General features: G+C 38.0%; 1 protein-coding gene and 1 pseudogene across 1 annotated transcript; one reads left to right on the top strand and one right to left on the bottom strand.

The window, feature by feature from the left end:
• Nucleotides 1-14,099: 14,099 nt before the first annotated feature.
• LOC143861418 (uncharacterized) lies at nt 14,100-18,609 on the top strand (annotated as a pseudogene).
• A 5,458-nt stretch (nt 18,610-24,067) lies between these two features.
• Nucleotides 24,068-25,602, bottom strand: LOC143861417 (uncharacterized). The gene is made up of 2 exons (XM_077372345.1): nt 25,470-25,602; nt 24,068-25,407 (listed from the first exon to the last, which is right to left on the bottom strand). The coding sequence occupies exons 1-2, from the start codon at nt 25,600-25,602 to the stop codon at nt 24,068-24,070; spliced, it is 1,473 nt and encodes a 490-aa protein (XP_077228460.1).
• Between the last annotated feature and the right edge of the window lie 1,379 nt (nt 25,603-26,981).

The raw sequence follows: 26,981 nt of genomic DNA, 5'->3' as shown, positions 1-26,981 counted from the left end.
CATATCAAAACTTTGCTAAAAGCTCCTTGACACCATCTCTCGAGTTTCCAGTGTCTCAAAGATGGATGTTTTATAAAATTTCTAAAATAAGAAACTTTCTATTTTTTCAATCTGCATCCTTCATTAGCTAAATATAAGATTCAATACCATCTCATCATCAACCCAAAACTTGGCTAAAAGCTCATTGACACCATCTCTAGGGTCAGCTATGTCTAAACGATGGATGTTATTTAAACTCTCTATTTTTTTCAATCTCCATCCTTTATCAACAAAATCCAAGATCCAATACCATCACATGCTCGTCTCAAAACTTGACTGAATGCTCCTTAACACCATCTCTAGGATTTCCTATGTCTAAAAGATGAATATTTTATAAAGTTTCTAAAACAAGAAACTTTCTACTTTTTCAATCTCCATCTTCCATCAACAAAATCTAAGATTTAAAGCCATCTCATCATCATCTCAAAGCTTGGCTAAAAGCTCTTTGACACCATCTCCAGGGGCTCTTAGGTCTAAAAGATGGATGTTTTAGAGTTTCTAAAATAAGAAAATTTAAATTTTTTAATTCAATATCCTCTATCAACTAAATCTAAGATTCAATACCATCTCTTCCTCTTCTAAAAACTTGGCTAAAAGCTTCTTTACACCACATCTAGGGTTTTCTATGTTTAAAAGATGTATGTTTTATAAAGTTTCTAAAATAAGAAACTTTGTAATTTTTCAATCTCCATCCTTCATCAACTAAATCTATGTTTCAATACCATCTAATCCTCATCTCAAAACTTAGCTAAAAGTACTTCGACACCATATCTAGGGTTTACAAAAAGTAAAAGACTGATATTTATAAAGTTTCTAAAATAAGAAACTTTTTATTTCTTCAATCTCTATCCTTCAGCAACTAAATCTAAGATTCAATCAATACCCTCTCATCCTAATCTTAAAACTTGGCAAAAAACTCCTTGACACAATCTCTAGGGTTTCTTATGTCCAAAAGATGGATATTTTGTAAAGTTTCTAAAATAAGAAGCTTTCTATTTTTTCAATCTCCATCCTTCATAAGCTCAATCTAAGAATCAATACCCTCTGATTCTCAACCCGAAACGTGGCTAGAAGTTGGTTGACATCATCTCTGGGGTTTCAATACCGTTAAAGATGGTCCTTCATCAACTAAATCTAAGTTTCATTACCATCTCATCCTCACCTCAAAACATGGCTAAAAGATTCTTGACCCCATCTCTAGGGTCTGTTATGGCTAAAAATTGATGTTTTGAAACATTTCTAAAATAAGAAACTTTCTATTTTTTCAATCTTCATACTTTATCAACTAAATCTAAGATTCAATACCATATCGTCCTAATCTCAAAACTTGGCAAAAAGCTTATTAACACTATCTCGAGGATTTTCCAAGTCTAAAAGATGGATGTTTTATAAAGTTTCTAAAATAATAAACTTTCAAGTTCTTAAATCTCCATCCTTCATCAACTAAATCTAAGATTCAATACCATCTAATCCTCATCTCAAAATATTGTTAAAAAGCTCTTTCACACCATCTCTAGGGTTTACTAACTATAAAAGTTTGATGTTTTATGAAGTTTCTAAAATGGGAAACTTTTTTTTCTTTCAATCTCCGTCATTCAGCAACTAAATCTAAGATTCAGTACCCTCTGATTCTCATATCAAAACTTTGCTAAAAGCTCCTTGACACCATCTCTCGAGTTTCCAGTGTCTCCAAGATGGATGTTTTATAAAGTTTCTAAAATAAGAAACTTTCTATTTTTTCAATCTGCATCCTTCATCAGCTAAATATAAGATTCAATACCATCTCATCATCAATCCAAAACTTGGCTAAAAGCACATTGACACCATCTCTAGGGTCTGCTATGTCTAAACGATGGATGTTATATAAACTCTCTATTTTTTTCAATCTCCATCCTTTATCAACAAAATCCAAGATCCAATACCATCACATCCTCGTCTCAAAACTAAACTGAATGCTCCTTAACACCATCTCTAAGATTTCCTATGACTAAAAGATGGATATTTAATAAAGTTTCTAAAACAAGAAACTTTCTACTTTTTCAATCTCCATCTTCCATCAACAAAATCTAAGATTTAAAGTCATCTCATCATCACCTCAAAGCTTGGCTAAAAGCTCTTTGACACCATCTCTAGGGTCTCTTAGGTCTAAAAGATGGATGTTTTAGAGTTTCTAAAATAAGAAACTTTCTATTTTTTAATTCAATATCCTCTATCAACTAAATCTAAGATTCAATACCATCTCTTCCTCTTTTACAAACTTGGCTAAAAGCTTCTTTACACCACATCTAGGGTTTTCAATGTCTAAAAGATGTATGTTTTATAAAGTTTCTAAAATAAGAAACTTTGTAATTTTTCAATCTCCATCCTTCATCAACTAAATCTATAATTCCATACCATCTAATCCTCATCTCAAAACTTAGTTTAAACCACTTCGACACCATATCTAGGGTTTACAAAAAGTAAAAGACTGATATTTATAAAGTTTCTAAAATAAGAAACTTCTTATTTCTTCAATCTCTATCTTTCAGCAACTAAATCTAAGATTCAATACCCTCTCATCCTAATCTTAAAACTTGGCAAAAAACTCCTTGACACCATCTCTAGGGTTTCTTATGTCCAAAAGATGGATGTTTTCTAAAGTTTCTAAAATAAGAAGCTTTCTATTTTTTCAATCTCAATCCTTCATAAGCTAAATCTAAGATTCAATACCCTCTGATTCTCAACCCAAAACGTGGATAGAAGTTGGTTGGCATCATCTCTAGGGATTCAATACCATAAAAGGTGGTCCTTCATCAACTAAATCTAAGTTTCAATACCATCTCATCCTCACCTCAAAACATGGCTAAAAGTGCCTTCACACCATCTCTAGGGTCTCCTATGGCTAAAAATTGTTGTTTTGAATAGTTTCTAAAGTAAGAAACTTTCTATTTTTTCAATCTTCATACTTTATCAACTAAATCTAAGATTCAATACCATCTCGTCCTGATCTCAAAACTTGGCAAAACGCTTATTAACACTATCTCGAGGATTTTCCACGTCTAAAAGATGGATGTTTTATAAAGTTTCTAAATTAATAAACTTTCTATTTCGTCAATCTCCATCCTTCACCAGCTAAATCTAAGATTCAATACCATCTAATCCTCATCCCAAAATGTTGCTAAAAAGCTATTTGACACCATCTCTAGTGTTTACTAAGTATAAAAGGTTGATGTTTTATAAAGTTTCTAAAATAGGAAACTTTTTTTTCTTTCAATCTCCATCATTCAGCAACTAAATCTAAGATTTAGTACCCTCTCATTCTCATCTCAAAACTTTACTAAAAGCTCTTTGACACCATCTCTCGAGTTTCTAATGTCTAAAAGATGGATGTTTTATAAACTTTCTAAAATAAGAAACTTTCTATTTTTTCAATCTCCATCCTTCATCAGCTAAATCTGAGATTCAATACCATCTCATCATCAATCCAAAACTTGGATAAAAGCTCATTGACACCATCTCTAGGGTCAGCTATGTCTAAACGATGGATGTTATATAAACTTTCTATTTTTCTCAATCTCCATCCTTTATCAACAAAATCCAAGATCCAATACCATCACTTCCTCATCTCAAAATTTGACTGAAAGCTCCTTAACACTATCTCTAGGATTTCCTATTTCTAAAAGATGGATATTTTATAAAGTTTCTAAAACAAGAAACTTTCTACTTTTTCAATCTCCATCTTCTATCAACAAAATCTAAGATTTAAAGCCATCTCATCATCATCCCAAAACTTGGCTAAAATCTCTTTGACACCATCTCCAGGGTCTCTTACGTCTAAAAGATGGATGTTTTAGAGTTTCTAAAATAAGAAACTTTCTATTTTTTAATTCAATATCCTCTATCAACTAAATCTAAGATTCAATACCATCTCTTTCTCTTTTTACAAACTTGGCTAAAAGCTTCTTTACACTACATCTAGAGTTTTCTATGTCTAAAAGATGTATGTTTTATAAAGTTTCTAAAATAAGAAACTTTGTAATTTTTCAATTTTTATACCACTTCGACACTTAGTTTAAACCACTTCGACACCATATCTGGGGTTTACAAAAAGTAAAAGACTAATATTTATAAAGTTTCTAAAATAAGAAACTTCTTATTTCTTCAATCTCTATCCTTCAGCAACTAAATCTAAGATACAATACCCTCTCATCCTAATCTTAAAACTTGGCAAAAAACTCCTTGACACCATCTCTAGGGTTTCTTATGTCCAAAAGATGGATGTTTTCTAAAGTTTCTAAAATAAGAAGCTTTCTATTTGTTCAATCTCAATCCTTCATCATCTAAATCTAAGATTCAATACCCTCTGATTCTCAACCCAAAACGTGGATAGAAGTTGGTTGGCACCATCTCTAGGGATTCAATACCATAAAAGGTGGTCCTTCATCAACTAAATCTAAGTTTAAATACCATCTCATCCTCACCACAAAATATGGCTAAAAGCGCCTTCACACCATCTCTAGGGTCTCTTATGGCTAAAAATTGTTGTCTTGAATAGTTTCTAAAATAAGAAACTTTCTATTTTTTCAATCTTCTTACTTTATCAACTAAATCTAAGATTCAATACCATCTCGTCCTGATCTCCAAACTTGGCAAAAAGCTTATTAACACTATCTCGAGGATTTCCCACGTCTAAAAGATGGATGTTTTATAAAGTTTCTAAAATAATAAACTTTCTATTTCTTCAATCTCCATCTTTCATCAACTAAATCTAAGATTCAATACCATCTAATCCTCATCTCAAAATGTTGCTAAAAAGCTCTTTGACACCATCTCTAGGGTTTACTAATTTTAAAAGTTTGATGTTTTATAAAGTTTCTAAAATAGGAAACTTTATTTTATTTCCATCTCCATCATTCAGCAACTAAATCTAAGATTTAGTACCCTCTCATTCTCATCTCAAAACTTTGCTAAAAGCTCATTGACACCATCTCTCGAGTTTCCAATTTCTAAAAGATGGATGTTTAATAAAGTTTCTAAAATAAGAAACTTTCTATTTTTTTAATCTCCATCCTTCATCATCTAAATCTAAGATTCAATACCATCTCATCATCAATCCAAAACTTGGCCAAAAGCTCATTGACACCATCTCTAGGGTCAGCTATGTCTAAACGATTGATGTTATATAAACTTTCTAATTTTTTCAATCTCCATCCTTTATCAACAAAATCCAAGATCCAATACCGTCACATCCTCATCTCAAAACTTGACTGAAAGCTCATTAACACCGTCTCTAGAATTTCCTATCTCTAAAAGATGGATATTTTATAAAGTTTCTAAAACAAGAAACTTTATACTTTTTCAATCTCCATCTTCCATCAACTAAATCTAATATTTAAAACCATCTCATCATCCCAAAACTTGGCTAAAAGCTCTTTGACACCATCTCCAGGGTCTCTAACGTCTAAAAGATGGATGCTTTAGAGTTTCTAAAATAAGAAACTTTCTATTTCTTAATTCAATATCCTCTATCAACTAAATCTAAGATTCAATACCATCTCATCCTCTTCTACACACTTGGCTAAAAGCTTCTTTACACCACATCTAGGGTTTTCTATGTCTAAAAGATGTATCTTTTATAAAGTTTCTAAAATAAGAAACTTTGTAATTTTTCAATCTTCATCCTTCATCAACTAAATCTATGATTCAATACCATCTAATCCTTATCTCAAAACATAGCTAAAAGCACTTCGACACCATATCTATGGTTTACAAAAAGTAAAAGACTGATATTTATAAAGTTTCTAAAATAAGAAACTTCTTATTTCTTCAATCTCTATCCTTCAGCAACTAAATCTAAGATTCAATACCCTCTCATCCTAATCTTAAAACTTGGCAAACAACTCCTTGACACCATCTCTAGGGTTTCTTATGTCCAAAAGATGGATGTTTTCTAAAGTTTCTAAAATAAGAAGCTTTCTATTTTTTCAATCTCAGTACTTCATCAGCTAAATCTAAGATTCAATACCCTCTGATTCTCAACCCAAAACGTGGATAGAAGTTGGTTGGCATCATCTCTAGGGATTCAATACCATAAAAGGTGGTCCTTCATCAACTAAATCTAAGTTTCAATACCATCTGATCCTCACCTCAAAACATGGCTAAAAGCGCCTTGACACCATCTCTAGGGTCTCCTATGGCTAAAAATTGTTGTTTTGAATAGTTTCTAAAATAAGAAACTTTCTATTTTTTCAATCTTCTTACTTTATCAACTAAATCTAAGATTCAATACCATCTAATCCTCATCTCAAAATGTTGCTAAAAAGCTCTTTGACACCATCTCTAGGGTTTACTAGGTATAAAAGGATGATGTTTTATAAAGTTTCTAAAATAGGAAACTTTTTTTTCTTTCAATCTCCATCATTCAGCAACTAAATCTAAGATTCAGTACCCTCTCATTCTCATCTCAAAACTTTGCTAAAAGCTCTTTGACACAATCTCTCGAGTTTCCAATGTCTAAAAGATGGATGTTTTATAAAGTTTCTAAAATAAGAAACTTTCTATTTTTTCAATCTCCATCCTTCATCAGCTAAATCTGAGATTCAATACCATCTCATCAACAATCCAAAACTTGGCTAAAAGCTCATTGACACCATCTCTAGGGTCAGCTATGTCTAAACGATGGATGTTATATAAACTTTGTATTTTATTCAATCTCCATCCTTTATCAACAAAATCCAAGATCCAATACCATCACATCCTCATCTCAAAACTTGACTGAAAGCTCCTTAACACCATCTCTAGGATTTCCTATGTCTAAAAGATGGATATTTTATAAAGTTTCTAAAACAAAAAACTTTCTACTATTTCAACCTCCATCTTCCTTCAACTAAATCTAAGATTTAAAGCCATCTCATTATCATCCCAAAACTTGGCTAAAAGGTCTTTGACACCATCTCCAGGGTCTCTAACGTCTAAAATATTGATGTCTTAGAGTTTCTAAAATAAGAAACTTTCTATTTTTTAATTCAATATCCTCTATCAACTAACAAATATTCAATATTATCTAATCCTCATCTCAAAAATTAGCTAGAAGCACTTCGACACCATATCTAGGGTTTATAAAAAGTAAAAGATTGATATTTAAAAAGTTTCTAAAATAAGAAAGTTTTTATTTCTTCAATCTCTATCCTTCAGCAACTAAATCTAAGATTCAATACCCTCTCATCCTAATCTTAAAACTTGGCAAAAAACTCCTCGACACCATCTCTAGGGTTTCTTAAGTCCAAAAGATAGATGTTTTCTAAAGTTTCTAAAATAAGAAGCTTTCTATTTTTTCAATCTCCATCCTTCATTAGCTAAATCTAAGATTCAATACCCTCTGATTCTGAACCCAAAACGTGGCTAGAAGTTGGTTGGAATCATCTCTAGAATTTCAATACCATAAAAGGTGGTCCTTCATCAACTAAATCTAAGTTTCAATACCACCTCATCCTCACCTCGAAACATGGCTAAAAGCTCCTTGACACCATCTCTAGGGTCTCCTATGGCTAAAAATTGATGTTTTGAAAAGTTTATAAAATAATAAACTTTCTATTTTTTCAATCTTCTTACTTTATCAACTTAATCTAAGATTTAATACCATCTCGTCTTGATATCAAAACTTGGCAAAAAGCTTATTAACACTATCTCGAGGATTTCCCACGTCTAAAAGATGGATGTTTTCTAAAGTTTCTAAAATAAGAAGCTTTCTATTTTTTCAATCTCAGTCCTTCATCAGCTAAATCTAAGATTCAATACCCTCTGATTCTCAACCCAAAACGTTGATAGAAGTTGGTTGGCATCATCTCTAGGGATTCAATACCATAAAAGGTGGTCCTTCATCAACTAAATCTAAGTTTCAATACCATCTGATCCTCACCTCAAAACATGGCTAAAAGCGCCTTGACACCATCTCTAAGGTCTCCTATGGCTAAAAATTGTTGTTTTGAATAGTTTCTAAAATAAGAAACTTTCTATTTTTTCAATCTTCTTACTTTATCAACTAAATCTAAGATTCAATACCATCTAATCCTCATCTCAAAATGTTGCTAAAAAGCTCTTTGACACCATCTCTAGGGTTTACTAGGTATAAAAGGATGATGTTTTATAAAGTTTCTAAAATAGGAAACTTTTTTTCTTTCAATCTCCATCATTCAGCAACTAAATCTAAGATTCAGTACCCTCTCATTCTCATCTCAAAACTTTGCTAAAAGCGCTTTGACACCATCTCTCGAGTTTCCAATGTCTAAAAGATGGATGTTTTATAAAGTTTCTAAAATAAGAAACTTTCTATTTTTTCAATCTCCATCCTTCATCAGCTAAATCTGAGATTCAATACCATCTCATCAACAATCCAAAACTTGGCTAAAAGCTCATTGACACCATCTCTAGGGTCAGCTATGTCTAAACGATGGATGTTATATAAACTTTGTATTTTATTCAATCTCCATCCTTTATCAACAAAATCCAAGATCCAATACCATCACATCCTCATCTCAAAACTTGACTGAAAGCTCCTTAACAGCATCTCTAGGATTTCCTATGTCTAAAAGATGGATATTTTATAAAGTTTCTAAAACAAAAAACTTTCTACTATTTCAACCTCCATCTTCCTTCAACTAAATCTAAGATTTAAAGCCATCTCATCATCATCCCAAAACTTGGCTAAAAGGTCTTTGACACCATCTCCAAGGTCTCTAACGTCTAAAATATTGATGTCTTAGAGTTTCTAAAATAAGAAACTTTCTATTTTTTAATTCAATATCCTCTATCAACTAACAAATATTCAATATCATCTAATCCTCATCTCAAAAATTAGTTAGAAGCACTTCGACACCATATCTAGGGTTTATAAAAAGTAAAAGATTGATATTTATAAAGATTCTAAAATAAGAAAGTTTTTATTTCTTCAATCTCTATCCTTCAGCAACTAAATCTAAGATTCAATACCCTCTCATCCTAATCTTAAAACTTGGCAAAAAACTCCTCGACACCATCTCTAGGGTTTCTTATGTTTAAAAGATAGATGTTTTCTAAAGTTTCTAAAATAAGAAGCTTTCTATTTTTTCAATCTCCATCCTTCATTAGCTAAATCTAAGATTCAATACCCTCTGATTCTGAACCCAAAACGTGGCTAGAAGTTGGTTGGAATCATCTCTAGGGTTTCAATACCATAAAAGGTGGTCCTTCATCAACTAAATCTAAGTTTCAATACCATCTCATCCTCACCTCGAAACATGGCTAAAAGCTCCTTGACACCATCTCTAGGGTCTCTTATGGCTAAAAATTGATGTTTTGAAAAGTTTATAAAATAATAAACTTTCTATTTTTTCAATCTTCTTACTTTATCAACTTAATCTAAGATTTAATACCATCTCGTCTTGATATCAAAACTTGGCAAAAAGCTTATTAACACTATCTCGAGGATTTCCCACGTCTAAAAGATGGATGTTTTATAAAGTTTCTAAAATAATAAACTTTCTATTTCATCAATCTCCATCCTTCATCAACTAAATCTAAGATTCAATACCATCTAATCCTCATCTCAAAATGTTGCTAAAAAGCTCTTTGACACCATCTCTAGGGTTTACTAGGTATAAAAGTTTGATGTTTTATAAAGTTTCTAAAATAGAAAACTCTTTTTTCTTTCAATCTCCATCATTCAGCAACTAAATCTAAGATTCAATACCCTCTCATCCTAATCTTAAAACTTGGCAAAAAACTCCATGACACCATCTCTAGGGTTTCTTATGTCCCATAGATTGATGTTTTATAAAGTTTCTAAAATAAGAAGCTTTCTATTTTTTCAATCTCCATCCTTCATTAGCTAAATCTAAGATTCAATACCTTCTGATTCTCAACCCAAAACGTAGCTAGAAGTTGGTTGGCATCATCTCTAGGGTTTCAATACCATAAAAGGTGGTCCTTCATCAACTAAATCTAAGTTTCAATACCATCTCATCCTCACCTCAAAACATGGCTAAATTCTCCTTGACACCATCTCTAGGGTCTCCTATTGCTAAAAATTGATGTTTTCAAAAGTTTCTAAAATAAGAAACTTTCTATTTTTTCAATTTTCTTACTTTATCAACTTAATCTAAGATTCAATACCATCTCGTCTTGATCTCAAAACTTGGCAAAAAACTTGTTAACACTATCTCGAGGATTTCCCACGTCTAAAAGATGGATGTTTTATAAAGTTTTAAAAATAATAAACTTTCTATTTCTTCAATCTCCATCCTTCATCAACTAAATCTAAGATTCAATACCATCTAATCCTCATCTCAAAATGTTGCTAAAAAGCTCTTTGACACCATCTTTAGGGTTTACTAAGTATAAAAGTTTGATGTTTTATAAAGTTTCTAAAATAGGAAACTTTTTTTCTTTCAATCTCCATCATTCAGCAACTAAATCTAAGATTCAGTACCCTCTCATTCTCATCTCAAAACTTTGCTAAAAGCTCCTTGACACCATCTCTCGAGTTTCCAATGTCTAAAAGATGGATGTTTTATAAAGTTTCTAAAATAAGAAACTTTCTATTTTTTTAATCTCCATCCTTCATCAGCTAAATCTAAGATTCAATACCATCTCATCATCAATCCAAAACTTGGCTAAAAGCTCATTAACACCATCTCTAGGGTCAGCTATGTCTAAACGATGGATGTTATATAAACTTTCTATTTTTTTCAATCTCCATCCTTTATCAACTAAATCCAAGATCCAATACCATCAAATCCTCATCTCAAAACTTGACTGAAAGCTCCTTAACACCATCTCTAGGATTTCCTATCTCTAAAAGATGGATATTTTATAAAGTTTCTAAAACAAGAAACTTTCTACTTTTTCAATCTCCATCTTCCATCAACTAAATCTAATATTTAAAACCATCTCATAATCCCAAAACTTGGCTAAAACACTTTGACACCATCTCCAGGGTCTCTTATGTCTAAAAGATGGATGTTTTAGAGTTTCTAAATAAGAAACTTTCAATTTTTTAATTCAATATCCTCTATCAACTAAATCTAAGATTCAATACCATCTCATCCTCTTCTACAAACTTGGCTAAAAGCTTCTTTACACCACATCTAGGGTTTTCTATGTCTAAAAGATGGATGTTTTATAAAGTTTCTAAAATAAGAAACTTTGTAATTTTTCAATCTCCATCCTTCATCAACTAAATCTATGATTCAATACCATCTAATCCTCATCTCAAAACTTAGCTAAAAGCACTTCGACACCATATCTAGGGTTTACAAAAAGTAAAAGATTGATATTTATAAAGTTTCTAAAATAAGAAACATTTTATTTCTTCAATCTCTATCCTTCAGCAACTAAATCTAAGATTCAATACCCTCTCATCCTAATCTTAAAACTTGGCAAAAAACTAATTGACACCATCTTTAGGGTTTCTTATGTCTAATAGATGGATGTTTTATAAAGTTTCTAAAATAAGAAGCTTTCTATTTTTTCAATCTCCATCCTTCATCAGCGAAATCTAATTTAGAAACTCTAAAACATCGAGCGAGTCCACCTCCGGTCCTGGTTCTGGAGATCTTCGAGCAAGCTTTCTTCCTCCTTGGGATCCTCTGGGTCCTGGTAAACCTCCGGTTGAAGAGATTAGAGGACGATTTTGGTCTTCGCCCTCCATTTCTCCCCTTTCTGAGATTTCCTCCTCCCTCCTTGGAAAAGTGCGCCTCGATCCTTTGGGCCTTGAGGAGGAATTTGGCTTTGATAAGCTTAAGGGTACGGATTCCCTGCAGGTAGTATCTGAAGGTTGGCCGATGCTAGCTTCTCCGGTTCCAAGCTTCCCTAAGTCTTCCGCTTCCTCTGGCGATTACCCGCCTCTTGCTGGTCGACATCTTGACATGGAGTTTTCCCCCTCCCGCTCGGCCCTCCCCCTTCTTCCTCCAGTTCCCCCCCCTGCAAAAAGACCTTCCCTTTTTTCCCCCTCAGACTTTGAGTTTGCCATCCCCACTCATGCCAAAAAGGGTACCCGCACTCACAAAATCTTTCCTAAATCTCCTCGCTTGGCCCCCCTAGCAGAAAAAAAGAAGAAAGTCTACCTGCTTCATTGGGAAAGCCTCCCATCCCTCATGATCCAAAACTTCTGATTGAATTCAAACCTCCCCCACCGCCTTCCCTAGGCCATTTCCTCCCCCCTGTTACCTCTCTCTGCCCCAATAGAGAAGAAGACTTCCCTTCTAATTTTCCTCTTTTGGAAATTCGAAATATCCCCTTTGAATCCGTAACTACAAATGGTAATCTCGGTTCGTCCTCCTACCCTTCGGTCCTTAACCAGGAAAAAGACTCTTCCTTTCCTATCCTGTCAGCTGAAAGGTCTCCATCAACTCTGAAAAGTCAGGACTTTCCCCTTCTACGTCTATCTTCTGCCCCCCTGCATCCTTTGGGTCATAGCCCGCCTCAAAGCCCGAGTCCCCCTCTTAATCTCAAACTTGCAGCAGCGGGAAAAGTTGAAAAATATCTTGGCCCCTCTCTGAAAATTCAAAATTCAAACTCCGTCTGTCTCAAACAAACGGGACCCGCCTCCTCTCTTGCAGTCTCTTCCTTGAAGCCCCCCTCATTTCAAATTTCAATTTCGGAATCTCCCGATCTTACTGCCCTCCACCCCATTGATGGCCCATTCTTATGCCCTCAACCCCTTCAAGAAGCTTCAACCCCTTCTCAGGCAATCCCGCCAACCACTTCCCAAAGCCCCTTTCCAGAAAACTGTGACAGCCTTAAGAGCTGGAGAGGTCTTTTCAATGAGAATAAATCCTCGAAATTAGCTGAAAGCACTGAGCTCGACCATTTTCCAGAATGTCTCTCTGAAGATCCTAATTACACGAAAGTTCACCTCCAGGAAGACGACCTTCAAGAAGCAAAATCAAAATGGACGAATTGCCTTCTAGGCTACCTCTTGAGAAAAAAACCGTACTTCAAAGCTCTCTATGATCATCTCGTCAGAAGCTGGAAAATAAAAGGCTTCCTCCACATCCTTCCCATGGCAAAAAATTTCTTCCTCATCAAGTTCTCCTCTGCAGAAGACTGTAAAAATGCTCTTGAAAGTCAGGTTATGAATGTAAGTGGTAGACCCCTAATCCTTCAGAAATGGGTTCCTGGATGTTCTCTGGAGAAGCTCAAACTCTCAAATATACCTCTCTGGATTAAGCTCCCAGGTCTCCAACTTCAATTCTGGTCCAGAAGAGGTCTCAGTAAAATCGTAAGTTCTATAGGGAAACCCCTCTACATGGATTCCAAAACAGCCGAAGGGACAAGACTGGGCTTTGCCAGAGTATGTGTGGAAGTTGATGCAGCGACGAAGCTCCCTGATTTTATCCATATTCACACCCCCCTAGATTCCTATCCCCAACTGGTGGAATACGATTGGAAGCCGATAGCCTGCCAAGCCTGCAAAGATTATTCTCACTCCCCTGATAGATGTCCGATTGTCCACCTAGCCCCTGGTCATATTCCGCCCCCATTGATCTCTCAGAAACCTCCGGCGAAAAGATGGGTTACTAAACTCACCCCTTCTGCAGTCCTTCCAGAAACCCAAGATAATCCCATTCCTTCTGAACCTGAAATCTTAGATCCCTCTTCAGTTGTTAATGCAACCTTATCCATTGATTCTTCATTTCCTCGAACCTCCGCCCCCTTCCCTGCTGCTAACTCAGATCCTCCCATAGTTGCCCTCTCTCCTTCATCACCTTTATCCCCCTCTCCATCAAATTCATCCAATTCAATTACCCTTGATCTTTCTTTGATTCCCACAAATAACAAATTTTCAGTCTTAGAATTTGACTCTGATCCCCCTCCTATAGAAGCTGATATAGATTCCATAACCATTGATACTTCTGATATTGATTCTGTTGCTTCATTATTATCCCCAGACCCTGGTCTCTCAGCTCGAAATTCAGATTCCCTTCCTCAGATTTTACTGGAATCCTTATCAGAAACCCATTCTAAACCCCTTCCTCTCCCTAGAACTACTGTGGATGTAGGCCCTGTTTCTCCTTCCATCTTGTCAAATGATTAAACTTGGTATGTGGAATATAAGAGGCCTTGGAACCTCAAACAAGAGAAAAGAGGTTCGAGAATTGATTCAAAAAGAAAATTTGCCTTTCTTAGGCCTCATTGAAACCCATGCCCCTGAGAACAAAATGCAGAAATATGTTAATGAGATCTGTGAAGGCTGGGAACATTTTTCCAACTATTCCTCTTCCATCAGAGGAAGAATTTGGATTCTTTGGAATCCGCAGTTGATCCAGGTTACAATTCTTCAGGAAAACGAGCAATTTGTCCTCTCTCAAATAGCTTCGATCATTTCGCACCCCTTGCTCTTATTTGGACATTTCAATATCATTCGATATGAAGAGGAAAAATGGGGCGGGGTTGGGCCCTCCAGAAGTGATGTGGAAGACTTCAACCGTTGTATAGATGATAACTCCCTTTCCGACCTGAGATCCTTTGGCCAGCCCTTATCCTGGAACAATAAATCCTTAACTGGAAATCTGAAACTTAGGAGGCTGGATAGAGCTTTAGTGAATGAAGAATGGTTATTCAACTTCCCTGCTTCTTTTGTTACTTACCTTCTCCCTGGCCTCTCTGATCATGCCCCAATTGTTGCCCAACTCTTTAGACCAACTCCAAACCTGAAAAAACCTTTCAAATTCTTTTCGATGTGGCTTGAAGATCTATCCTTATATCCAGTGGTGGAAAATGCCTGGAAAAAGGAGGTTGATGGTACCCCCCTTTACAGAGTTACCCAAAAACTCAAAGAAGTCAAAGCTTGTATCAAAATATGGAATCAAAATGTCTTTGGAAGGATTGATATCCAAGCCCCTATGATGAGGCAGAAACTAGCTTCTATTCAATCCCTTATTGCAGCCTCTCCTATGGATCTATCTCTCCGAAATGTAGAACATCTCCTGAAAGATGAATATGTCAAGACAGCTAACAAAGAGGAGCAATTTTACAGGCAGAAATCCAGAAATAGCTGGCTGAATTTGGGTGACTCCAATACCTCCTACTTTCATTCCGTAGTAAAAGCTAGATTCAATAAGCTTAGTATCCAAGGTTCTACCTATCCTGATGGGAGTACCACCACCAATCCGGATGAAGTTGCTCGTCTCATGACTGCATTCTTTGATAATCTGCTCAATAATCAAAATTGCTCGAGAATCACCGATCCTGACCAGATTCCCAATCCTCTCAGAGTTCTTTCCCAAGATGAAGCTTCTTCCTTAACCAGAGAGTGTTCCCCTGAGGAAATTTGGCAGACTATCAATAAAGCTGATGGTAATAAGGCCCCCGGCCCTGATGGATTTAATGGAGACTTCTTCAAAGCTTTCTGGTACTTAGTAGGTAATGATGTTACATCTGCAATCCAATCTTTTTTCCATAAAGATAAATTCTTCCGCAGCTCAACACCACCTTCATATGTCTAATCCCGAAATGCCCCGAAGCCTCCACCCCGGAAAATTACAGGCCCATAGCCCTCTGCAATTTTCTTTATAAAACCATCACCAAAATCATGGCTAATAGACTCAAACCCCTTATGAACTCTCTCATTTCCCCTTTCCAATCAGCCTTCATCTCTGGTAGGAGCATTCAAGATAACATTCTCATAGCTCATGACTTATGCCACAATTTCCATAGGAAGAATCCAGTAAAAGCAATGTGCATCAAAATGGATCTGAAAAAAGCTTTTGATAGTGTAAACCATTCCTCCCTTCTCCTCTTTATGGAAAAAATGGGATTTCCTAGTAAATGGTGTAAATGGGTCCATCAGTGCATCTCTACTGCATCTTTTTCTGTCATCTTAAATGGCTCTCCCCATGGCTTCTTTAAATCCACTAATGGTCTCCGACAAGGAGACCCCCTTTCTCCCCTTCTGTTCTATTTTGTCATGGATATGCTCTCCTCTCTCATTCAATCCCATCTTGCCCAATGCTCTATTTCCTCTCCTTTCTCTAAGGGAGACTTATCCATCTCTCACACTTTCTTTGCTGACGATGTCATGATATATGCTAACCCAAACCCTAGCTCTGCCACAGGTATTTTGAAGTGTCTGGAGTCATTCAAACTCTGTTCGGGGCTGGAATTCAACCCAACCAAAAGTGAAGTGTTCTTTGCAGGGGTTCAGAATAGTGTGAGAAGAGCCATCTGCAACATCTTACATATTGAAGAAGGAACCCTCCCTATCAAATATTTGGGCCTCCCTTTGATTACATCAAGGCTTAATTCTCATGATTGTCAGCCAATCATAGACAAAATAAAAAAGAGGATTTCCAGCTGGACGAATCGTAATCTATCCAGAGTGGGAAGAGTAGAATTAGTAAAAACAGTTCTTTCATCTTTTCAGGTTTATTGGTCTACTGCTTTCCATCTGCCCTCTGCTGTTCTCCTCTCCATTGAAAAAGTGTTTAGAGATTTCATCTGGTCGGGTCAAAACCTGGAAAGAAAGCATCATCCTATCTCCTGGGATAGTATTTGTAAGCCTATATCTGAAGGGGGGCTTGGAATTCGAAGACTTAAAGACCTCAACATTGCTGCTCAAATCAAACAACTTTGGAAAATTGTGTCTGATCAGAACAGCCCTTGGGTCACCTGGTTCCACCGAAAGTATCTTCGAAACAGAAGTTTTTGGTTCTCTCCTATGCCTAGCAATCCTTCTTGGGCCGTTAGAAGCATTTTCAAGGCTAGAGAGGTTGCGAAGAAACACATTTGCTACATTGTTGGTCCGGATTCTTCTCTTCTGTTTTGGAAGGACCCTTGGGATCCCAAAGGCCCTCTTGAATCCCAATCCTCCCTCGGATCCTTTTCCATCTTCATCCCCTCGCTTGCCTCTATTCGAGGCTCCATCCAAGATGGAGGTTGGGATGAAATCCTTGAGCTCCCTCTCTTCCAGGAGTTGAAACCAATATTAAATTCTGGACTTTTTTCATCTTTATCTCCTTCGTATCCCATTTGGAAACCTCAACCAGATGGTATTTGCTCGTTTAAAAGTGTTTGGAATGCTGTTAGAGTAAAAGATTCGCCCCCCTGTTGGGTCTCCTCCATTTGGTTCCCGGGCCATATCCCAAAATTCAGTTTCTCTGCTTGGTTGGCCATTCAAAACCATCTTTCCACCAAAGATAACATCCATTTCCTTGGTCCCTCGGTTGATAAATCTTGTCTCCTTTGTAGCTGCGAGACTGAGAGTGTTAACCATCTCTTCTTCTCTTGTTCCTTCTCGGCTTGGATATGGAGGACGATTCTCAAGAATATCTCAGATAGGAAAAAGCAGAAGAATTCAGTGGGGGAGGAGGAGCTATGGATTCGTCGAAAATTTAATCTCAAAGGTCAGTCGAGCATCCTCGCAAGACTCCTTTTTACTGCTTCTATCTTCTTTATCTGGTCCGAACGAAATAGCAGACTTCACAACCAGGTAAAAACCCATAAAAGAATTATTCTTAACAGAATTATTTGTGCTGCAAGAAACCAAGCTATATTCCTGAAGCTGGATGATGATCATAATGAAGATAATGCCCGGATAGCCCGGATATGGAACCTTTCTCTCTTTCGTTCTGCCCCAGCGCTTAAATATTGTGTCTGGATTCCCCCGCAGCCCAACGAAGTCAAACTTAATATTGATGCCTCGCTGTCCAGTGATTCCGCTTCCATCGGAGGCATTCTCAGAGGCAGCTGTGGAGATGCCCGTTTTATGTTTTCCATTGATGTCGATCGTGGGCCCATTTCAGACCTTGAATTAGAAGCAATCATCCAAGGAGTCCATTTGCTTGACAAAGCCGCCAATCCAAAGCTATGGATTGAATCTGATTCCCTCCAGGCAGTGAATATAATTAAAAAAGAATGGCCTTGCCCTTGGAAGCAAATGCCCGCATTAGAGAACCTTCTCATCGTTCTCAATAGATTGGAATCTTGGAAAATTTCTCACATTTGGAGAGAGGGTAATAGAGCTGCTGATTACCTCTCAAAAAGCAACTGTTTATGTAAAGGGAACCCGATCCCTCTTAACCTCTTGCCTTTTGATCTTTCTGTGATTCTCTCCGAGGATTTTTCCGGAAAATCCTACCTTCGGTTGTAATCTTCCTCTTGTTTGCCCTCCAGCTACTATTCAGGAACTGGAAATTGACGCCACCTACAAAGGATTAGTTCTGGCTCAGAAGAAGAACATTTTAAATCTATGGATAGAATCCGTTTCCCTCCTTGCAGTCAACATTATAAAAGGTCATTCCAATTGCCCCTTGAGAAGAAAACATATCCTTCATAGGATAAAAGAACAGCTTCAATCTCTTTCTCAATGGAAGATATCCCACACATGGGGAGAAGCAATCAGAGGTGCAGATTTCATATCAAATCATGACAGTCTGATGAAAGGAGAGGACATCCCCCTACACTACTTGCCACAGGATCTGGTCGCAATCGCTTCCGAGGACTCCTCGGGTAAAATTTATACTAGGAAATGAAGAATTTAGCTTCTTTTGTTCACTGGGTATTGTTCATTTTCTTTTGTCTCTTCCAGGCTGTGGATTGCCCCCTCTTTTGTAGCCCCACCATCGCTGATGGGTGCTTATATGTAATTCCAAGGGAGTTTGTTCCCTGTGGTGTGGCCTTCGAGCCCCCCTAACTTTGTAATCTTTTTCCTTTTATGATATCTGGTTGGGGTCCTGCCTAACCCTATCTTACCAATCAAAAAAAAAAAAAAAAAAAAAAGATTCAATACCCTCTGATTCTTAACCCAAAACGTGGCTAGAAGTTGGTTGGCATCATCTCTAGGGTTTCAATACCATAAAAGGTGGTCCTTCATCAACTAAATCTAAGTTTCAATACCATCTCATCCTCACCTCAAAACATGGCTAAATTCTCCTTGACACCATCTCTATGGTCTCCTATGGCTAAAAATTGATGTTTTGAAAAGTTTCTAAAATAAGAAACTTTCTATTGCCTATTGGTGTTCCAAAAGTACCTTTTCGGAGTCCTGGAGAGGAAGATGCAGTTTGGGTTGACGTATAGTGCGACTTGTCAGACATATTGGGTCATATGGGATTTCCCCGTTCTCTCCCCCGATCGAGATATCCTCTGTTTCACAAAAGCATAGAGATTTCTTGGGTTATCAAATAATACATAGTGCGATACGGTGTTTAGGGGGCTTGACTTGCCAACTGAACTTACTAGATAGGGCTAATCAGAGAGGGGGGGCATAGGCCCCCCCTCCCCCCTAAACGTAGTCAGGCCTATCACATTTTCAATCTTCTTACTTTATCAACTTAATCTAAGATTCAATACCATCTCGTCTTGATATCAAAACTTGGCAAAAAGCTTATTAACACTATCTCGAGGATTTCCCACGTCTGAAAGATTGATGTTTTATAAAGTTTCTAAAATAATAAACGTTCTATTTCTTCAATCTCCATCCTTCATCAACTAAATCTAAGATTCAATACCATCTAATCCTCATCTCAAAATGTTGCTAAAAAGCTCTTTGACACCATCTCTAGGGTTTACTAAGTATAAAAGTTTGATGTTTTATAAAGTTTCTAAAATAGGAAACTTTTTTTTCTTTCAATCTCCATCATTCAGCAACTAAATCTAAGATTCAGTACCCTCTCATTCTCATCTCAAAACTTTGCTAAAAGCTCCTTGACACCATCTCTCGAGTTTCCAATGTCTAAAAGATGGATGTTTTATAAAGTTTCTAAAATAATAAACTTTCTATTTTTTCAATCTCCATCCTTCATCAGCTAAATCTAAGATTCAATACCATCTCATCATCAATCCAAAACTTGGCCAAAAGCTCATTGACACCATCTCTAGGATCAGCTATGTCTAAACGATTGACGTTATATAAACTTTCTATTTTTTTCAATCTCCATCCTTTATCAACCAAATCCAAGATCCAATACTATCAAATCCTCATCTCAAAACTTGACTGAAAGCTCCTTAACACCATCTCTAGGATTTCGTATGTCTAAAAGATGGATATTTTATAAAGTTTCTAAAACAAGAAACTTTCTACTTTTTCAATCTCCATCTTCCATCAACTAAATCTAAGATTTAAAGCCATCTCATCATCATCCCAAAACTTGGCTAAACGCTCTTTGACACCATCTCCAGGGTCTCTTATGTCTAAAAGATGGATGTTTTAGAGTTTCTAAAATAAGAAACTTTCTATTTTTTAATTCAATATCTTCTATCAACTAAATCTAAGATTCAATACCATCTCATCCTCTTTGACAAACTTGGCTAAAAGCTTCTTTACACCACATCTAGGGTTTTCTATGTCTAAAAGATGGATGTTTTATAAAGTTTCTAAAATAAGAAACTTTGTAATTTTTCAATCTCCATCATTCATCAACTAAATCTATGATTCAATACCATCTAATCCTCATCTCAAAACTTAGCTAAAAGCACTTCGACACCATATCTAGGGTTTACAAAAAGTAAAAGATTGATATTTTAAAGTTTCTAAAATAAGAAACTTTTTATTTCTTCAATCTCTATCCTTCAGCAACTAAATCTAAGATTCAATGCCCTCTCATCCTAATCTTAAAACTTGGCAAAAAACTCCTTCACACCATCTCTAGGGTTTCTTATGTCCAAAAGATGGATGTTTTCTAAAGTTTCTAAAATAAGAAGCTTTATATTTTTTAAATCTCCATCCTTCATCAGCTAAATATAAGATTCAATACCCTCTGATTCTCAACCCAAAACGTGGCTAGAAGTTGGTTGGAATCATCTCTAGGGTTTCAATACCATAAAAGGTGGTCCTTCATCAATTAAATCAAAGTTTCAATACCATCTCATCCTCACCTCAAAACATGGCTAAAAGCTCCTTGACGCCATCTCTAGGGTCTCCTATGGCTAAAAATTGATGTTTTGAAAAGTTTCTAAAATAAGAAACTTTCTATTTTTTCAATCTTCTTACTTTATCAACTAAATCTAAGATTTAATACCATCTTGTCCTGATCCCAAAACTTGGCGAAAAGCTTTTTTTTTTTTTTTTGATTGGTAAGCTGAGGTTAGGCGGACCCCGACCAGATATATTAAAACCAATGACAAGGATTACAGAGGGGGGCCACAAGGGCAACAAAGGCACCTACCCAAAAAGAAAATCAAAGAGGGCTGCTGAAATAAGCCACAAGGGGGGCTACAGATCTCACCACAACACCAGCAGCTAAACACAACACTGGCCTCCAACACGAATCTTTGGGACATTAAACTAATATTACAAGCGAGGGTACATATGGCCAGCTGCATCCAGCGCCAAAATATCCCTAAGTTTTGGGGGGAGAATAGAAGGCGAGATGACGGGCCCCTCGCAACAGCAGTCCGGCTTCGACAAAAAGTCCGCGGCTCCGTTCGCTTCTCTCCAAATGTGGGTCAATTTCCAGCTCTGAAATTGTAAGAGAGCGTCTGGAATTTCTTCTACTATTGGAATAGCTTTCCAAGGACACTCCCACTTCTTTGAGATCACATTCACAGCAGTCAAAGAGTCGGATTCGATCCAGATGGAATCGTGCCCCCCCATGAGAGCTAGCCTGATTCCATGAAGGATTGCTTTCATTTCCAGAAGATGGATCTCTTCACAGCCCAACCGAATAGAAAACATGACTTTTACCTCCCCAGCGGAATTACGAATTAGACCTCCAATTCCACCCTTCCCATTCTGAACTGCTGCATCTGTATTTACCTTTATGAATCTTTGCTCCGGCCTGGCCCATGAGCAGAATTCAGCATCGATCTTCACTTGAAAACTTGGTAATCCAAAATTTGCAGCAGTGGCAACATTTTTCCTGTTCTCGACGTCTCCAAGTTGAAGATAAGCGAGTCTAGAGTGGACAGCCCTGATGCTACGTTGGAGGATACTGTTTTTGTGGCAAGGTGATTTACCATGCAGGCGGCTGTTCCTTTCTCTCCAGATCTCGTACACCACCACACAGAAGCTAATCCTCATAATCAAAGTGGCCTGGCCATCTCCTTTACATTTTTCCCAAATCCACATTTCTTCCTGTAAGAGGGTCTGAAGCGATTTTCTCCTGTACCCACATCTCCAAAGAATGGACCTCCAAATCCAGGCCGAGTAGGAGCAGGGGAAAAAAAGATGATTCACAGATTCAGGCTCAGCTTTACAGAGGAGACACTTTATATCTCTGTTTGAGCCTAGGAAGAATAGCCTATCCCGCGTACTTAGCCTGTTTAGCATTGCTTGCCAGGTAATGAAGCTGTGCCTAGGGATGTGACCTTTATTCCAGACCGTCTTGAACCAAGGAACCTCAGCGCATCTAATTCTACTTTGATTCCAAGCTGATCTGAGGGAAAACTTCCCATTTGGGTTGTCCTTCCACATGATTCTGTCAGCATCGTTGATGGAGTAGAGCCCTGTTCTCATAATCTTATTGAGTTGGGGCAAATGAGGCTGCTGAGTTATGTGATCCCAACTTCCATCCTGTTTCATTCTTTCGATAGATATCTTCTTTGTTATGCAGAAAAGCTCTCCTTCAGATGTTAGAGTTTTGACGAGCCCATCCGGATGCCAAGGTTCGGTCCAGAAGTCTATGTCTCTGCCTTTTCCCACACAGTAGCACAGATGAGGCTTTGCCAAGTCTCTGCAGTTAAATATACTTCTCACCCCCCAGGGCGGATTGGGCGGCATTGGTCTATTCCAGAAGTTACTTTTCTTTAAATATTTGACTTTAAACCATCGAACCCACAGGGATCTCCTGTTATCAACAATGTGCCAGAGGAATTTCATCTGGGAGGCTTTGTTGATGTCAACTACTCTGTGAATGCCCACACCACCTTCTGTTTTAGGTCTACATACCGATTCCCAAGCAATTGGATGGTACTTTTTCTGATGGTCAGTTCCCCCCCAAAGGAAGTTCCGAAATATTTTCTCAATCTCGAGCAAAATTTCCATGGGAATGTTGTAGGTGGCAGACCAATATATCTGGAAGGAGTTGAGGACAGATTTGATCAGTTCCATTCTCCCAGCCCTGGAAAGCTTTTTGTTATTCCACATGCCCAATCTACGACGAATTTTGGTAAGCAGAGGTTGACAATCCTGGCTGGACAGCCTCTTAGTTATCAGGGGGAGCCCCGGGTATTTAATTGGGAGCGTTCCAGCATTAATGCAGAGGGAGGTGCAGATCTGAGCCTTTAGGTGGTCAGGAACTCCAGATAGGAACACTTCACTTTTCTGAATATTGACAGCAAGACCTGAAATGAGTTGGAAGGAATGGAGACAATCTTTTATACCTGCAATAGATTCGATGTCTGGGGTGATAAAAATCATCACATCATCAGCATACATGACATGGTTAATATGGAGATTTCCTTTGGAAAAAGGCGTTTTAATTTTACCCATGACATGAGCCGTATTCAGCATGCAGGAGAAGATTTCCATTACGAGGCAGAATAGCAGCGGGGACAGGGGGTCCCCTTGTCTTAGCCCATTTGTAGACTGAAAGAATCCCTTCGGGGATCCATTGAGAAGAACGGAGAAGGATGCTGAGGCAATGCACTTAGAAATCCAGGTGCACCACATAGGAGGGAACCCAATCTTGCTCATGAAACCAAGGAGAGCTCCATGGATAACATAATCATAAGCTTTTTTCAGGTCAAGCTTGATACACAGGGCTTTAGTGTTGGAGAGCTTGTGGAAGTTGTGACATAGATCATGAGTGAGGAGAACATTATCTTGGATTAACCGATCCTTGATGAAGGCAGACTGGTGAGGGCTGACAATCTGGTTCATAATTTTACTAAGTCTATAGGCCATAAGCTTGGTTATGATTTTATAGAAGAAGTCGCACAAGGAGATGGGCCTGAATTGGTTTGGGGAGGAGGCTCCACTACATTTGGGGATCAGAGCTATAAAGGTGGTATTGAAAGCCGGAAGAAGATTGCCAGATCGAAAGAAATACTGGATAGCTTTAGTAACCTCTCCCCCAATTAAATACCAGAATTGCTTAAAGAAAGCCCCATTAAAACCATCAGGTCCGGGGGCTCAATTCCCATCACAGTTGAACACCACCACTTTTATCTCCTCAGCCCCGAAAGGCTTAACGAGATCATGGGCCTCATCAGAGGACAGCTTGTACTGTGGTTCGGGAAGATCTCCAATCATAGAGATATTGTGGTTAAGCAGGCAAGAAAAATGATTTACCAGAATGTCAGCAATTCCTTGGGGTTCAGTACAGAGCTCTCCGTTCTGGTTTTCAATCGCCTGAATCTGATTCTGATTTCTTCGCATGGACATGGCAGAGTGAAAAAACTCGGTATTTGAGTCACCAAGATTTAACCAGTTGACGCGGGATTTTTGATGAAACAAGCTCTCCTCCTGCTTGGCTATCGGGATGAACTTCAACCGAATGGCTTTTTCCTCATCTCTGAGGCAACTGTTCCTCGGATCTACCGCGACCTTTGTTTGGATCTCATCCAAGGTTTTCCTGATTTGAGGTGCTAGGATGTCCACCCTCCCGAAACTATTTCGATTCCAATCTTTTATAGCTCTCTTGGTCCCTTGGAGTTTCTTGAAAATTATGAAAATAGGGTTCCCACGGATCTTTGAGTTCCAAGCTCTTTCAACAACCTCATAGAGGGAAGTGTCAGATAGCCACATATTATGAAATTTGAAAGGTTTCCCGCCTGTATTATGCACAGGAGAAGTGAGGACAATGATAGGGGAGTGATCGGACAAGCCAGGATTCTTGTATTGAACATAAGAGGTGGGAAATACTTGCAGCCATTCCTCATTTACTAAAGCTCTGTCAAGTCTACGAAGTTTAAGGTTACCAGTACAAGATCTGTTATTCCAAGAAAGGATTTGACCAACTGATCTCAAGTCTAAAAGGGAGCAGTCCTCAATACAATCATTAAAATCATTCATGTCTGAGAGATTAGGATCAGCTCCTCCCCATCTTTCATCAGCGAATCTAGTGATATTAAAATCCCCCAAAGCAATCCAAGGCTGCTGAATCGCAGAAGTAATCCCCACTAAAGAAGACCAGAGGTGCCTGCGTTCAATAGCATCAGTTGAGGCATAGATAGCAGAAATCGTTATTGATTGGCCAGCTAGAATGGCGTGACATTCCCCATGTATTATTTGGGAAGTCTTATAGAGGACTTGGAATTGTACCATCTTTGGGTCCCAAAGGACCCAGATTCTGCCTTTGACACAAAAATCATAATTTGTTTGGGACTCCCAATTTTCACATATTGCGGAAGTGATCTGCTGCAGATCATCTTTCTTTGCTTTGGTTTGGTTTCCGTTAGGCAAATAAGGGAGAGGTTGTTCTCTTGAATAAATCTCTTTATTTCCCCCTTTTAGTTTCGGAGCATAGGCCCCTAACATTCCATGCTCCCATAACTACCATCAGGACAGGTTGTGGTGATGTTGGTGGGCCTACCTGATGGAGACAATTTGCATTCCTGAGTTAGGGAGCTAGCAGTGCCATTCAGGTCCTGTATCTCCTGGTTTTGACCTGTAACCTTGGCATTACATTTATCAAGAGCTGTATCATTAAGAATCTTGAGAGCCATGTAGCTGTTCTGCACCGTAAGGCCGGGGCTACGGAGGAGCGATTGACCAGGAGATGAGCCCTTGCTTAGTTCATTTTGCTCAACCCGATCCTGACTTACATCCACCACTTGAAATTCATGTCCTTCATCTTCAGCCAGGGCTTCAAAGCTATTTTGGATCTAAATTGCTTTCTCTGCCACCCGAGAGCTGATGCCATGTTGTTTACTACTCTGCTTAACAACTTGGGGGGGTTTTGTGAGGATGTTTTGCTCAGACCTTTCCTCCCCATCCCCATCTTGAGTGGCTTCTTGTTGGGGGTTCTTTGAAGGGGGTTTAACTGGCCTCCATTCCTGTTTATAATTTTGCTGGGTTAGCTGAACATTCTTGGGGCATGCCTCAGAGGTATGGCTGAAATTTAGGCAGGTTGTGCATGCTGATGGTTTCCAGTCATATTGCACACTTTGGAGGTGAATCCCATAGGGGGTATGTATGGGTATGGTATCGGGAAATTCGGCCCCTGCGTCCACTTCCACACACATACGAGCATAACTGAGCCTTGTTTCTTCAGCAGTCCTTGAGTCCATGTACAGAGGATTCCCAATGAAACTAGCAATTTTACTTAATCCTTTAGCACTCCAGAACTCGAGAGGCAAGCCTGGAAAGCGAACCCACACAGGGATTGAGGTCAGGTTTAGTTTCTCAAGGGGTGTCCCAGGTTTCCACTTTCTTAGAATCCAAGGTCTCCCAGCATAGGAGTGCTCCCCTGATTCCAGCACTGAGTCACAATCTTCCAAACAAGTGAACTGAAATAAGTAAAATCCATTATTAAGAGAAAAAATCTGCAAGTCCCCCTTAAGTGTCCACTTTCTCGAGAGGTTTTCTCTTAGGTTCATGAAATAGGGTCTCCTCCCAATAAAATAGCCCACCAAAGAAGTTCTCCATTTACATCCAGTCTCTTCTAGCTCCTCTTTTTCGAAAGAGATCCTCTTCTTCCCCGAATCAGCCAAAACAGGGTTCACAAACTCAAGTTTTGAAAGCCCCTTGGTTGACGGCTTTTCAAAGAGGGATCTCCAAGGGCCAGGTGATCCCTGGATTGTAGTAGCGTCTTTCTCTAGATTTGGGCCTGTATCAACAGAATTTGAAGTATTTGAAATTTTGGGTGGGAGGGAAAGATGGGATCTAGTGGTCTCATGGGAATGGGCGCTGAAAGGGGGGCTGTTTTGGTTTGAAATGTCTAGTGGGCGGGAATAATTCCCAGGGGTATAAGGGAAAGAGCTGGAGAAAAGTGGGCCATGGTTGATTTTCTCCACTTTAGCAGCTGCAATTAGCTTTTGGTTGAGGATAGGGCTGTGACCTGGGGTTAAAGGACTGGGGACAGATAAGATTGGGACAGAGGAGA

This window comes from Tasmannia lanceolata, unplaced genomic scaffold (genome assembly GCF_043159265.1).
Source record: "Tasmannia lanceolata isolate RefF3 unplaced genomic scaffold, GAP_Taslan_0.1 ptg000037l, whole genome shotgun sequence".
NCBI classification, from domain to species: domain Eukaryota; kingdom Viridiplantae; phylum Streptophyta; class Magnoliopsida; order Canellales; family Winteraceae; genus Tasmannia; species Tasmannia lanceolata.
This window is presented reverse-complemented; position numbering and strand designations above follow the sequence as displayed.

Excerpts from the sequence above, each read along its gene's own strand:
- LOC143861417 (XM_077372345.1), bottom strand. The coding sequence starts at position 25,602 with ATGGCTCTCAAGATTCTTAATGATACAGCTCTTGATAAATGTAATGCC. Across the intron at positions 25,408-25,469 it reads ATGCAAATTGTCTCCATCAG|GGGCCTATGCTCCGAAACTA; the intron begins GTAGGCCCACCA and ends ATGGAATGTTAG.